Source organism: Notamacropus eugenii, chromosome 1 (assembly GCF_028372415.1).
Source record: "Notamacropus eugenii isolate mMacEug1 chromosome 1, mMacEug1.pri_v2, whole genome shotgun sequence".
Taxonomy (NCBI): domain Eukaryota; kingdom Metazoa; phylum Chordata; class Mammalia; order Diprotodontia; family Macropodidae; genus Notamacropus; species Notamacropus eugenii.
The window spans coordinates 283791787-283806581 of NC_092872.1; the positions used below are offsets into that span (position 1 = coordinate 283791787).

General features: G+C 44.4%; 1 protein-coding gene across 2 annotated transcripts in view; it reads left to right on the top strand.

Moving 5' to 3' along the window:
- The window catches only part of DOCK1 (dedicator of cytokinesis 1), a 582086-nt gene that overhangs the window by 532985 nt on the left and 34306 nt on the right, over positions 1-14795 (top strand). For both annotated transcript variants that reach the window (XM_072629055.1, XM_072629056.1), the window contains exons 40-45: positions 838-942; positions 4504-4645; positions 4783-4861; positions 6499-6583; positions 10456-10542; positions 14551-14727. In XM_072629055.1, the coding sequence (XP_072485156.1) occupies positions 838-942; positions 4504-4645; positions 4783-4861; positions 6499-6583; positions 10456-10542; positions 14551-14727 (675 nt within the window). The remainder of the gene's footprint in view (positions 1-837; positions 943-4503; positions 4646-4782; positions 4862-6498; positions 6584-10455; positions 10543-14550; positions 14728-14795) is intronic.

Here is a 14795-nt window from a genome sequence, read left to right on the forward strand (position 1 = left end):
CCTAATTGCCTGTGAACAACTCTGATTTTCCGAATCTGCTGTTGTGCCATTTATAGTGGATTGTGGACATGCTCAAGAGCAACCAGTTGTTAGTGCCAGCCTTGAGTGCTCTCTCTCTGCTCAGATTAGAGTATTTGAGATTGTCTTTCAGATATTGTCGCCCCCACTAGAATGGAAGCTCTTTGAAGGCAGGGATTGTTTTTCTGTTTTTTGCTCTTGTATCTATTTTTAGTGCCAAGGACAGTGCCACACATTTAGGAATGAATTAATGAATAAATAAGTTAACTTCCAGGCATGGTTGGCTTTAACTTAACAAACAGTTATTATGCGAGTGATATCTGCACTAGATGCTGGGGATACAAGGATAAACATAAAATCTTTCCCCAAGGGGCTTCCATTCTGCTGGAGAGAAGCCACATGTCCACAGATGGGAAAATGCCATCATCTCTTCAGTGGGAGATGAGCTGAACTTCCCTGAACAGGTTTCTTGTCTTCATTTGTACAAAGCTGCCAGAATCCAAGAGTACTCAGCTCGACACTGGACTGCTGAGCTCTCGATCAGTATGCAGTGTTGACTGACCAATTAAAGGACAAGAAGCTATTTTCAAATGCAGGAAAGACTGTTCTTTGGACTTTTATAGTCATCCTGTACAGTTCCCCCTCCCCACCCAAACCAAAGATTTTCAGGAAAAGGAAGAACTGTTCCCTATAAAGTTTCTGGCTAGTTCTATTAATCCCGTGTGGGTGGGGGCCAAGAGTATAAGCCACCAGGAAGAACTGAAGCCTTCCTAATGGTTTGGTCCTAATTTGAAAATGTTCTCACTGTTTCTCTTGCAGAAAAAACAGGCCCAGTTTTATGAAAGCATTGTCAAAGTGATCAGGCCCAAACCTGATTACTTTGCCGTCGGATACTATGGACAAGGATTTCCCACGTTCTTGAGGGTAAAGTGGAATGCAACTTAATTATAGTGAATAGAAATGCCCCTTGCTCCTAAAAAGAGATTCTAGCTCTCACTCTGTTCCATGTGAGATGGCCATCTTGTTGGTGCTGCAATAGCCACGTATTTCTGGAGTTGTTTCATTGGCCATCACAGACCCTTTTTTGCTCTTGGTGTCACTTTGCTACTACTTTCACAAAAAATAACTTTGTTTCATAGACACAGGTCAGTTTCATCTGTTGCAAAATCAAAAATGACTTCTTCAGCCATGTTAAGTGGATATCTCAATGGCTTTCTTGTTTGTTTGTTTTTTCTTTTTTGGATTTTCTTCCCACCTCCTTTCTGCCCTTCTCTTTCTCTCTCTCATTCTCTTCCCTTTCTGCTTCTCTCTTGTTCACTCTTTGTCCTTTTCTTCCTCTTTCTCTCCTACTTCTCTTCTGTCTTCTTTCACTCTTCCTCCTTTTCTTTCTTTTTGTTTTCACCCTCTCCCTTTCTTTTTGTCTCTCTCACTTGTTCTTTCCCTCCTTCCTTCCCTTTTCCTACTCTCTCTTCTTTCTTCTTTTCCTCCTTTTTTCTTCCTTTCCTCCCTCCATCTCTTTCTCCTTTCCTTTCTTCTTTCCTCCCTTTTTTCTCTTTTTCTTTCTTTCCTCTTTCCCTCTCTCTACTCGCTCTGTCTGTTCTTTCTTTCCTCCTTTCCTTTTCTTCCTTCCATCCTTCCTTCCTTTCTTCCTTCCTTCCTTCCTTCCTTCCTTCCTTCCTTCCTTCCTTCCTTCCTTCCTTTCTTCCTATAATCTGTTTATGCTTTCTTCACATTTCTTAGATGCTTCCTCTTATAGACATTGCTTTTCAGATACAAGATTTTCTCCTTTCATCATGGAGGGCAATCACATAGTACTCGTGGTTATGAAAAGAGCTGTATTGCAATTCTACCAACATTGTATCAGATTGTTCAAGCCCTCAGGTTCAGTAACTTTGTAATTCAATGGAGGCTGTGGGCTTGGTCTCTTAAGAATTTCTATTACAATTCGTCCACACTAGAGGGGCAGATAGTCTTCTATCCAAGAACAAATGGTTTACTTCTCAGAATTCTCACAAATTATGAGGCCCTTTTGTAAAGGGTGCACTTCTGGCCTGGGCCAGCCAGCAGGAGAAGGGTTTATGCAGTCCTCATTTCCTGAGCTGGGCAACTGCTTATTCTGTCCCCTGCTTTAATGAAATCCCTCTCAATGATGCATCTTCTGTACTCCCTGTGAGTCTCTTCTGCTGCTGCAGAAATACTGTCTAAAGGGAGTCGTTGATCAGAAAGCCTGAATCTGAACAGGTCTGCCCCAAAGTAATTCAGTAAAAAATGGCAGGAAATTTCGAAGGGACAGCCTCTAAATTGGATATGCGTTTGAGATGAATACTAATCCTCTAAAATTGGCAAAGAAGATAAATGCCCGGCTCAGGGTGGAAGTCATCAATAACTTCCCTGAGAAGTCTCAGGCTGCGATTGGCTGTAAATCTTGCCCCTTACGCACTTGGTTCTAATGAAGTGCCCCCTGCCCTCTTTGGACAGTTATCTGGCCATGATTTAAAGCCAGTGAGTTCAGTCCTATGGAAAATGATTGTCCTGGCATTATGAGAGAGATGGCAACTGGTCCTGAATATTTGAAGGAACTGGTCGTGGTCAGGAAAGCCACCATCAGCGAGAGAGCCAGTGACATATTTATACACCAACCCTGGGCTGAGCATGCACAGTGAGGGGTCCCTGCGGGAGCCCAAGACTCCAAAGAAGGAAAGCGAATTTCACCACATGCTTAATATTGAACGGCCTTCTCCTTTGCTAAATTATTTGGTGTTGCCGCAGAGATGTGTGTATAATGCTTCACGGATCACAGCTCCCACGCACAGGTCAGGGGTCAGTTTGTCAACAACATTAGCTATTTAGGCAAACCAAACACTAACATTCAGTCATTCATTCACTGCTGGAAAAAAATGGGTCCTGGGGGAAAACAAACAAAACAAAAACAAAAAAGCTTTTCATGCATCTGGGGTGTCCTCCCCCCTAAAGAATTGTTCTTTTCCCACATCTTTCCTTATCCTTGTGTTCTCCACAAAAGAGAAAAGTGTAATCTCTTTTTTTCATTGCCTTTGGAGGGAGGGAGCCTTCCAAAACAAAGTGTAAATTAACACTTGGAGAAAATGCTTTTGGTGCCTTTCATGTTAATAATGACGTTACTGGGCCTTTCTTCTGGCAAGAAGCCTGATGAATGCAGAGCATTTTCATATTTTCACATTATAATATCTTTGTATTAGTAAACTTTACATAGAGAGTTCCTGATATGACCATATCAGCGCATACCCCCTCCTCATCCCCAACCACACACACACACACACACACACACACACACACACACACACACACACACACACACACACACACACACACACACTCACACACTCTCCTATACGTTAGTCAAACTGTTAAACTGATATCTATATCAACCTTATCAAAGAATCTCTGTGTATACAGTTCTAGACAGGGAGGGCTAGTGGCCAGTTGGGCTTTGGAGTGAGGAAGACTTACATTCAAATCCTGCCCCAGAACCCTGGGAAAGTTATTTAGCAGCTGAGTACTGAGATCACTCTCTAGCATTGTCAGTTCCAGGTGAATTGCTGATACTTGTGGGAAAACCATTGCTGATAAAATCACTTTGATTTCCAAGTTTGTAGAAAGTTGCCTCAGGCACTGAGTGACCTGCCCTGGGTCATGGAGCCCATGTATCTCAAAGGCAGAATTTGAACTCATAATTTTTGGTTTTTCCCCTGACTCTCAGGGATCAATCAGTAAACATTTATCAAGGGCCTGCTTCATTGTACTAATTGTGCTGTGGATACAAAAAGTGAACACAGACGGTCCCTGCCTTCAAGGAGCTTACATTGAATGGATTGTAGCAGCTCATGCTAGCACTCCTCTCTTTCCTCCATTTTCCCTTTCCCTCCTCCTTTTTCTTTTCTCTTCCTTTCCTTCTCCTTTTTTCTTCATTTTTCCTCTCTTCTCTTCTCCTATCTCTGCTTTCTTTCCTCCTCTCTCCCCTGAAATCTTACTTTTTCCTCCATTAACTTTATTTGAAATGGTAATTTAAAAATGAGGTGAGAAAGGAGCCTGAATCATTGCATGGTACAGTGTGGAAAGAGTTCTGGATTTGGGGTCTAAGGCCCTGGATTTGTATCCAAGCTCTGCCACTGGTCATGCCCTTGGACAAGTCACTACCACTCTGAGCCTCAGTTTACTTCTCTGGATGGGCCAATGATCTCCAAGGCCTTTTCTCTGGTTTTTATTCTGTGATCATTACTGAGCCTTTCTGATTAAGTCTTCTCTCCACATACCTCCCCCCTCCCACAATGGGGAAGGACATTGTGAGAAGAACCAGTGACGTCTGTCATCTTAAGGGAGGTGCTTTAATTAGCTGACCTTTAAAAGCAGGCAACAGGTTGGGCTCTGGGCAGGCTGACACTTTGGGGTGAATGTCTTCCTAGCTTCTCCTATATGCTAATATTTGATGAAGGTCACTCTTTCTAGGGCAAAGTGTTCATTTACCGGGGAAAAGAATATGAACGTCGTGAAGACTTCGAAGCAAGGTTATTGACCCAGTTTCCAAATGCTGAGAAGATGAAGACAACGTCTGCCCCCGGGGATGACATTAAAAACTCTCCTGGCCAGTGTATCCTCCTGTGGTTTGGGGTTCAGGGTTGCTTAGTCGTTCCATGGCCTGGCTATGTCCCCTGGGGACTAAGATGCCCACTGACTAGAATACCCTTTGCCTTCTTGCATTCATTCACCCTTAATTGTTCCCTTCAGACATTCAGTGCTTCACCGTGAAGCCCAAACTTGACTTGCCACCAAAATTCCACAGACCTGTTTCTGAGCAAATCGTAAGGTAAGAAATTCCCCACCTAACTATCCTCTTGTTGATGAACTTCAAAGATTTTTTCCTTGCTTATTTTTCTGAATGGAAGCTTCCAATCCTCCTTTCCCCCTACCCCACCCCACCACCATGCAAGCATCCCTATCTGCTTTGGAGGAAAAACAAGTGGGTCACCATTTATAAGTGTCAGCCAAATAGAAGAAAAGCCTGTAGTCAGAGTGCAGCACGGGCCATGAGTTTCTGCCCCCAAATAGCCAGTGTGGAAACAAAGGGAACAAATCTGCACTGTACAGTGCTTCTGTCTTGTCCCAGAAAGACAAAGAGCATTCAGGGTTCCAAATGTTCCGAGACAGAGGTATCTTTTAATCTTCCCAACTGGCTCATATTTCTATTAGTGATCCTGCAGAAAGACGAGCAACTTTTAACAAGCGTTTAGTAAGCACTTGCTGTATGCCATTGTACTATACACTGACTTTCCACTCATTTTCAAAAATGAAAAGTTGCAGTGAAACATTTGCTGGATTTCTGGCTTCAAATGCTGATTTTACCCTGTGACTGTGGGAAGTCACCTGACCTGTCTAGCCACCACTCATCTGTAAAATAAGTTGAAGTCCATTTGAACTCCATCAATGGTCCCTGCTTTCAAGAATCCTGCTGGGGCTGTGTAACATGTAAAGACATAAATTACACACATGATTCATTCAGGAGTAAGGAGAGGGTACTTGGGGTATCAAAAAAGGACCCACTTTAGGAGGTGCCCAGCACCCGAACTGAGCTTGAGAAGAAGTCAGGAAAGGTGCCCTTGGCAGGAATCGCATGTTGAGCATACAAATATTCTGTCCCATGTGGTACCCCTCTTTTGCCCATGTTAGCCTGTGGCCAGACTTTGCTTGAGAATGGATTCTTCATCATCCTGACACTTGGGAATCACTGTTTTGCCCATAAAATTCAATGTTCTTTCTTTTACCTGTTGTTAAAAACATTAATAGAAGTAAAACTGGGCATCACATTTATTTATACACAGTTGTTTTTATAAATCATAAAATTTAAGCTTTCCCACAATTTACTCCGAGGGAAGCATTAAGCAAATAGAGAACCACACAGTGTCCTGAAATATTTATCGTTGACTTGGGGAGCACCACTGCTGCTCAGGGCGTTTGTTCATAAATTCTGTTCCCTACCTTGGGCACATGTGCGGAGCTGTGTTTAAAACGTGCACTTTGTATAGGAGAAAAACAGCAGAGTGATTTTTCTCACTTAAAGACTATTTTGCTATTTGTTAATCATATTATGTTCTTTCTCATTTATTTTAAGTCATTTAAAAAATAAAAATACAATTATTTTGGAGGTAAGATCCTCTCCCTCCTCCTGCATCGGTCCTTCTTTATTTCACTGCTCATTAATACCACTCCCGACTGCATGCCCAAGACTGAGCTGGAGTGGGAGGGGAGTTTGAAATGCCTAGTAAGTCAGGTTTTTATTTGGTTTGCCAGAAGGAACATAGATTCTATCTGGAAACAGAGGCCTCTGAGAACTAGGGCCTGGATGGGCCATACTGTTCCAGCCACAGGGTCATTTCAATGTCCAGTGACTGGTCATCCCATGGGTTCTTTCTTCTCGGTTAACATATCTGTCCTGTGTTTCAACAGCTTCTATCGGGTCAATGAAGTGCAGAGGTTTGAATATTCAAGACCTATCAGAAAAGGAGAGAAAAACCCTGACAACGAATTTGCGGTAAGAAAAAAAAACATCTTTCTGGTTGTGAAGCCTGGTGTGCTTCAGTTCATCATTATGGCTGCCCTCTGCCTCTGTATGAACAAGAGGAAAAGGGCCCAAATGGGCTCCAGAATGCCAGGTCAGTTTTCTTCTCCTAAGTATGGAACGCCAGAAAGACTTCCAGGTCCGAAGTCAAAGGAGCTAGATTAAATTCTTCCTTTACTCCCTGCCCAAGCTCCTCAACCTCTCTGGGCCCCAGCTTCCTCAGCAGTAAAATAAGGGGATTGGATTGACAGGCCTTGAGGCCTCTTCTCAGTTCAAAATCTAGGATCTCATGATTCCGTATAATGTGATATTAACGCTGTCCAATTGAATAGTGCTTTAAAAAAAACATCTCTGTGAAGAATTTCATAGTATTTAGAGCTGGAAGGAGCTGTGGGGATGTTCTCATCCAACACTCCCATTTATATAGAGAGAAACTGAGGCCAGAGAAAAACTAGAGAAAGGTCAGCCCTTCGCAAAGTTGGGCTTTGAATCTGGGGCCTCTTCCCACTTCTCCACTGCCTTGCTGGCTTCCATTGGTTGTCCTGAGGCCATGATCCCCAAAGGATCCAAGGTCAAGAAATCAAAGGTACCCGCCATGCCACCTTGGCCATCACCAAATAAGACCTTAGTCTTGCTGCCCAATAGTCACTTCTAGAAGAACCAGGAGATCTCTGGCATTCTAAGCAAGCTCTTTTCTGGAGGGATCAAAGCCATCAGAATGATCAAGGGACAGCAGGATGAACCAAGTCCATCTCTATCATCAGGATATCTTGGGCTCCCTGTGCATTTTTCCATGGCCCTTTGGCATAGACCCTGCAACTGGCTCTTCAGGAGAAAGGTTAGGGAGGGCCTTGGGGCTGGTTAGCCTGGAGAAGGCTGAGTGGGGTGTGATATTTGTACAGGAGCTATCCTGTGAAAGAGGAGCTAGATCCTCCAAACAGTTTCATTGTTTTAAAAAAAATAAGCAGAAGGGACAGTGTGCTATAATGGTTAGGGACTTAGGCTCCCATTTAGGAGGTCTTTAGCTGGATGAACCTAGAACCTTTCTCATCCTCAGTTTCTTCATCTGTAAAATGGGAATGACCATGGGGATGGGGATGCTAATGGCCCCTCCCTCTACCTCTCCAGCTTAGGAGAATCAAATGAGTTGTGAAGTGCTTGGCAGACTTTAAAGTGCTAACTCTGTAAATAACAGCCATCATCCTCATCATCATCACCATCATCATGATTAGCACTGCTGTTGTTGCTCTTGGTGTCTCTCTCAAAGTCACCAGGGTCAGAGGCAGACCAGCAACCTGGGGTCCAGGCTCAGCTACACTGCCCCTCCTTTATTTGTACCCTGGAAAGAGCAGTTGGATTCCCCTGGCTTTCTCTGCACACACAAAAGGTTTGGTTTACAAACAGAACAAATTTGGCTCAGTCTCAAACATCTTTTGTTTATTTATTCTTAAAAATTCACCAGTTTGGCAGAATCCCCAGCAGGCACCTATGCCCACCGGACCCAAACCTCTAGAGGCCTTTTATGGAATCAGCTTTTCCGTTAAATATAATCAGGATATATCTGGTCATTCAGAGATTAATTTGCAGCTGGACATGATGACTGTGCAGGTGCCCAGAGGCTGTGCCCTCCCCTCTGAGCTCTCTCAGGTTAAAGGCCAGTCAGTGCAGCTTGGGTTTTCTGGTTGCAGAACTCAGATGCACTCCCTCCTGGCCTAGGAACAGGTCTGTTCATGCTTTTAAGGACAGTGTAGAGGGAATCACAGGCAGAGATCAGGCTGAATTACCATGGAGAATTTGCATAGAACCTTAAGTGATTTCAGGCCACTTAGGCCAGAAAGACCAGCCTTCTAACTCATCCTCCCATCAGTTTACCCCAGTTGCCAGTCACAGGGCTCCATGATCTCTAACGAGTCAGTAGTGAGGACTTGGCAGTGGAGAGATCTGGAACAGGCATAAGGATGCAAGCTCCTTGAGGGAAGTGACGGTTTTGTTTTTGTCTTTATGTATCTTCGCCCCCTGAGCATTGGCTTGATGTAATTAACAGATCCAGTCAGAGAGCTCAGGAGACCTGGTTCCGATCTTGCCTCTGACACAAAGTAACTCTGTGACCCTGGGCTTCCCACATAACCCCTCATTGCTTTAGGTAACTCTGAGACTGTGATTTCCAAAAGGCAGGGAGTGTGGCTCCCCATCAGTCCTCTGAATTTCCAGCGGGTCAGTGCATTGTTCAGAATGCGGTTGTGCGGAGTTGTTGTGGTTGGAAATTATTGTCTCGGTTCTTCTTGTACCTGACCGTGCATCAGGTCATACAAGATCTCTCCAGCTCTTCTGAATTCTTTGTATGTTGTATGTATTATGTGTATTGTATGTTTGTATGTATCTTGTGTGTATTTTTTTTTTATGGTGCAATACTATTCTGCTAAAGAAATAAGAAAGTTAAGAGCTCTGAATTGAGGAGGAGGCATCGAGTTCTGTTTCGAAAGATGCCTGCAGGATATCTAGTTGTCATGTCCAGCAGGGCTACATGAAACCCTTTTATCCAGCAATACTGCTACTAGGCATGTGCACCAAGAAAGTCAAAGGCCGAGGGAAGGGTTCCATATGGAAGATGAGGGGACTGGACCCGAGCTCTCATTTCTTTCCCTTCCCCTCCAACTTTGGGCCCATGATCTTAATGAAACCCAACCCACCCTTCATGATAGCTATCCTAATTCACCTTCATGACTTGGCAGCTGGACTGTATTTGCCAGTAATAATGAAGGGAGCTATCTTGGTTGGTCAGATGATTCTGGGTAATGTTCTCTTTGTTATTTTGGGAGAAGTCCACGTGTTTGCACCATGCCCAGGCAGCCCCTCCATGCTTCCCTTGCCCAGCATACCCAGGCCTTCATGTTGCTCCCTTTTCCAGTCACACTGGCTGGGGGCTAGAGGAAGGGAGGACATCTCCAGATTCCTGCATTTCTGATCCAGGAGGACAGGCATACATTCCCCTGGAAGACCTGACATTTTTAGATCCTGGCAATATAATTCTGAAGAGCTAAATGCCTCCCTCTTAAAAGCCTCAACCAAGTTTAAAGATTTAATAGGTCCAATTTAAGAATTTTCAGTGCAATTGAGAGAAAGTATCATATCTAATGCTGAGGAAAAGTGGCTGGAGTTGAGAGCCCTGGGTTATTCTGGGCTGTGCCACTGATTGCCTCTGTCGCCTGCAGCAATTTGCTTAACCTTGGCACGTCTGTGGTCTCATTGTGCAACAGGAATAAAAACATTTGCAGCTGCCTAGTGGGAAGGAGGAAGTAGGAACAGAAGCCCCATCAATCATACACTTAAGAGATGAGACCCAAATACTAGCACCAAGGCCAAAATGACCGGAGCAAATATCTTTTGTCTGTGGTTTATAGCATCCGCATTAAGTGTGGGGAGCAGAACATCTGTCCATCCACGAGGTGGAAGGTAGGGGCTTGGAAGGAACAGTGACCTGGGAGTCAGGAGATCTGGGCTGTAACCTGGGCAGAGGGCAGAATACCCGGATTCAAATCCCCTCTCAGTTTGAACAACTCCCCATATATATATAGGGAGTATATACAGAGTGCTTTAAGATGACAAAAGGCTTTATAGAAGTTATCGCATTTGATCCTTACACAACTCAGTGAGGTAAGACCTATTATTATCCCCATTTTATAAATGAGATAGCTGGGGCCCATAGTGGTTAATGATCTGTCATTTCTTTTTATTTCTTTGTATTTCAGGTGTTGACATGATAAATACATCAGCATCACCATCCATCGACTGATGTGCTTTTCTTAATAATGTTTTCTCTTCTTCTTTTCATGATACCCACACAGAACATGTGGATAGAGAGGACCATTTATACAACAGCCTATAAGTTACCTGGGATCCTACGATGGTTTGAGGTCAAGTCCGTTTTTATGGTAAGGACCCTGACCCCCACCCCTGACTCACATGTTGGGCCCTTGGTTAACCTCACACAACAGGTCTTCTGCATCCTGAGAATACCAGGATTTGTCCCTTATTGGCCTGCTCAAGCTAAGCTTACTGAAGGTGCTTAATAAGTGCTCACTGGGTTGAATGGACCAAATCAGTGTGGTCACAGGCTCTCTGGCAAGCCATAAGTTAGCAAGGATGTTAGTGTTGTTTTTCCATAAGACACTTGGAAAAGATCAACTTCCCCACACATGTCTCTATCTTAGGACAGAAAACTTTGCTTTTCACAAGTGACTCAACCTAGTTTCCCATCACTGGTTCTTTCCTCCAAGCCCTTTGCGTATTGTTTCATTATCTCTCTGTTTAAACATTAAAACAAACTCAGACTTTTCTTTAAAGGCATTTTAGTTCTTTCTTCCTGGACATCAGCATGCCCGTCCACAAAAATGGCATCCAGTATTTTATTTCACAAAAGTACAGCCAGGCAGTGTTTTACTTCCAATTTTCTTCTCCTAAAAGAAAGGATAGTTTGCCTTGTGATTCATGATAATCTTTTTCATTGCTGGTTTAGGGACTTGGGGCTCAGTTTTTGTTTGTTTTTTAGGCAGACAGGCAAAAGTTGTGGAGTAGATGATGGTGAAGTAACTGGACATGGATGGGGTTGGTCAATACTTGGTAGCAGGATGGAATGTTTTGAATGGCTTCATGAATTCCATGTTAATATTAATCCAAACAAGTTTAACAGAGACAGGCTGATGAGGCAAAAATAACATTACAAGAGAAACCTGATTTAGAATCCCAGCTGTGAGATTTATGAACTGAATGACCTAGGGAAAAACAGCTGGCCTTGCTGAAGCTTAGTTCCATCTAACCCTGAAGCTCCCTGTCTTCCAGGGCACTTGGTAAGCCTTAAAGTTGTTCATTCCCAGGAGACCTGTCATGGCTCAGGAAAGCCCTTTTTGTCCTGGATGGACTGAATTGGGGATTTGTATAGTGACCCCAGAAGAAGAGACCCTTTATATAAACACGCACAAATCCTCCTAATGGCCCTCTGCCTGTAAAACCCTGTGTAATCGGGGATTATATTAGTCAGACTGCTGAGTGGAGAAGCTTAATAATGCCAGAAGAGAGAGAACGGAGGATGAGGCCTGACCTGTTGTGAGAGTGAGCACGCGTTCAAGTGAGGTGGCATTCCTCTGCAGGCTGGATTTGCCAGGGATGGAAATCTTCCTGTGGAAGGTATACTATCAGGAAGAAAGACAGGCTGGAACCCTCAGTTTCTGGCTTCCAGGAAATAGGGCCCTTCCTGATTTGTGCATTGGTCAGTTTTTTGGTGTGGTGGGTGGAGGAATGGATTTGGAACTAGGAATGGCTGGACAGACCCCTTAATCCCTTCATCTCGCTGTGCCCACAAGGAATGCTCTAAATCTCTAAATTGGGGGAAATTGCATTGGCAAATAGAGAGTCTCCATTTGTGAATTCCCTATGCCAGGAAATCACAGGTGTGTTACCTATCCTGAAGTTTTTGGTTTGCTTGTTTATTTTGTCAGGCCTCTGGAGAGGAAGAGTCCAGAGCCTCACTCTGCCACTTACCTCTTGCATGATGGTGGACCAGCCACTCACCCCCTGAAGGCCCTCATTTCCTCATCTGTAAAATGAGGGGAATGAGCTGGATGTCCTCATAAGTCCCTGGGGGCTTTCAACCTGGGATCCTACAATTCAGACACACACACACATATACACGCACGCACACACACACAAACACTCAAGTGCACACATCCATACACACACTCACATATACACATGCACACATACATTCATATACACACACACACTTATTTATACACATACTCAGACACTCCCAAGTGGGCATCCAGGAAAACTTTGGGGCTCTCTGCCCTCTCCAAAAGTTTGAGAGGCCTCCCTTAACTGACCCAGACCCCTCCAGGCCTCTCAGAGACATGCTAAGTATCACCTTCCTGGTCTCCAAGAGAGAGGAAAATGGATGGAATAAAAGGAAACCCCCAAATGCATCTTTCATTCCATCAGGAAGCTCTGAGTTTTGGGATCTCAGACAAGCCTGATGCACTCCCGCGTCTGACCACCTAATCGGGGCCTAGAATCATTTGAATTGAAAATAAGCCCACAGCAAATGCCGCTAAATGATAATTAAAACAAAGAGAATAATGTAATCAGTTTGCGGGTTTGAGGCTGACATTCGAAAAGGTTTGATTATAAGTGGCGTGTGTGTAAGTGGCTTGTGGTGTGCAGAGAGAGGCAGCCGTTCTCTCTGCTAATGAGACATTGATGGAGATGGAGAGCAGGCAATGAGCTCCCAGCTCCTGGGGCTCACTCAGACAGTGACCAGGCTCCCTCGCCTCCTCTGCCCTCCCCTCCTGAGGCCACCTTTGGTATTATTTCAGCTAAATAATTTTAGCTAAAGATGCTTCTGTCTCATTCCCCATCCATTTATCTCCCAATCATCTAGCCAGCTCTCCATTTAGGGGAAGGTTTTCCAATGTCTTCTTTGGTTCAGAGATGGAGCAAAGTATGATTCTTAAAAGGTTTGCCTCCTAACATTTTAAAAACAGTTTGTTAATGATAACCACCACTCAGAGGGCCAGAGCATGAGCTTGTACAGGTTGGGGGTTTCAGGACCCAGATCCATGAGTGGCATAGTACACTCCCCAAGGTGAAAACTGTATCTCTCCACACCAGGAAGTGATCAGTCAGCTAGTACTGAAGTGCCTGCCATGAGCCAACCTTTACCACTCTTCACTTCCTACTTTCAGAGAGTTGCTTACACCTCCTAGTGGCTTAGGGAGCCAGGCATACAGTCAGGAACCACTCACTCAATTTCTCTGGTCTCCAGGAAATTATAAGTAAGGTGCTGCTAGTCCCATCCTACAGATGAAGGCACAGAGGCTCTGGAAATTGTTATCACAGGTAATAAGTGTGAGAGCCCAGATTCAAACAGAAAGGTCTCTCCCACCTCCAAGCCCAGTTTGCTGTCCATTCTACTAAAGAGCAAGAGATGGTCAAAGGGGTCAGTGTATTCTGGGTCTGAACCTGCGAGATGGAATTCCTACCACTCCCATGTTTGTTTCAGCTCTCTTTCCTGGGATGACACCAACCTTGGAGCAGAGAAGCTTTCCCATTCTCCCTTTGAATTTTGAACAATCCCCATTGAAAGGTCATTTAAAAAGAAGATTGGAATAGCCCAAGTCTCGATGGCATGAACTAAGAAAGATTGCTTCCAAACTAGATCAGAGTGGGAGGGGCAGGAGCAAAACCAGGCCTCAGGTACAGGAGAGACCACTGGTTGGTGCAGGATTCAGCAAACACTGACCCAGAGCTGGGGGATTCCAAACGCCCCCTGCTAAAGCTTTAAATCAAGGTTCATCAATGGCAGTTATTGTTAGAAATGCTGTTACTGAAACCCCAGTCATAATATCATCAGGACACAGGATTGTGAGTGACATCCAGAATGTTCTCAATGACCCTCCTAGACATTGAACAGGAGACAGGTGAGGGATGTGGTGGACAGAATGCTAGGCTTGGAATCAGGAAGATTTGTATTCAAATCCCACCACTTGCACTGGCATTTCCTAGCTCTGTATCTTTGTGTGAGTCTTACCCACTCTCATCCTCAGTTTCCTTCTCTGAAAAGAATGGTGTCATGATTTCTCTCTCAGAGGTTGCTGATGACTGCCCAGTCAGTGCTTGGAACACAGTAGGTGCTTCCTAAGAGTTTGATGAAAGGACAGGTGAATGAATCAATGAATAAATCCATCCATGAATAGATGGAGCTGTTGCAAGACCCAAGTTAGCTGAAGTGTGTAAAGTGCTTTGCAAACCTCCCTCCAGGATAGCAGGAGGAACCCGTCTGGCAGCTCTTCCTGTGTTGCCTAGGGTGCAGAGAATCAGCAGCTGTTAGCTCCCTAAAATGATTCTACATCACGAGTGAAAACTCCTTCCTTCTTCCTTTCTTTCAGGTGGAAATCAGTCCTCTGGAAAATGCCATTGAGACCATGCATTTGACCAATGACAAGATCAACAGCTTGGTTCAGCAGCACTCCAGCGACCCCAGCCTCCCGATTAACCCCCTCTCCATGCTCCTCAATGGCATCGTGGATCCAGCTGTCATGGGCGGCTTTACAAATTATGAGAAGGTAGGTGAAGATGGAGCTGTCTCCAGCCCTCTCTCAAGACGACAGCTCCAGAACAAGCTCCCGCCTTC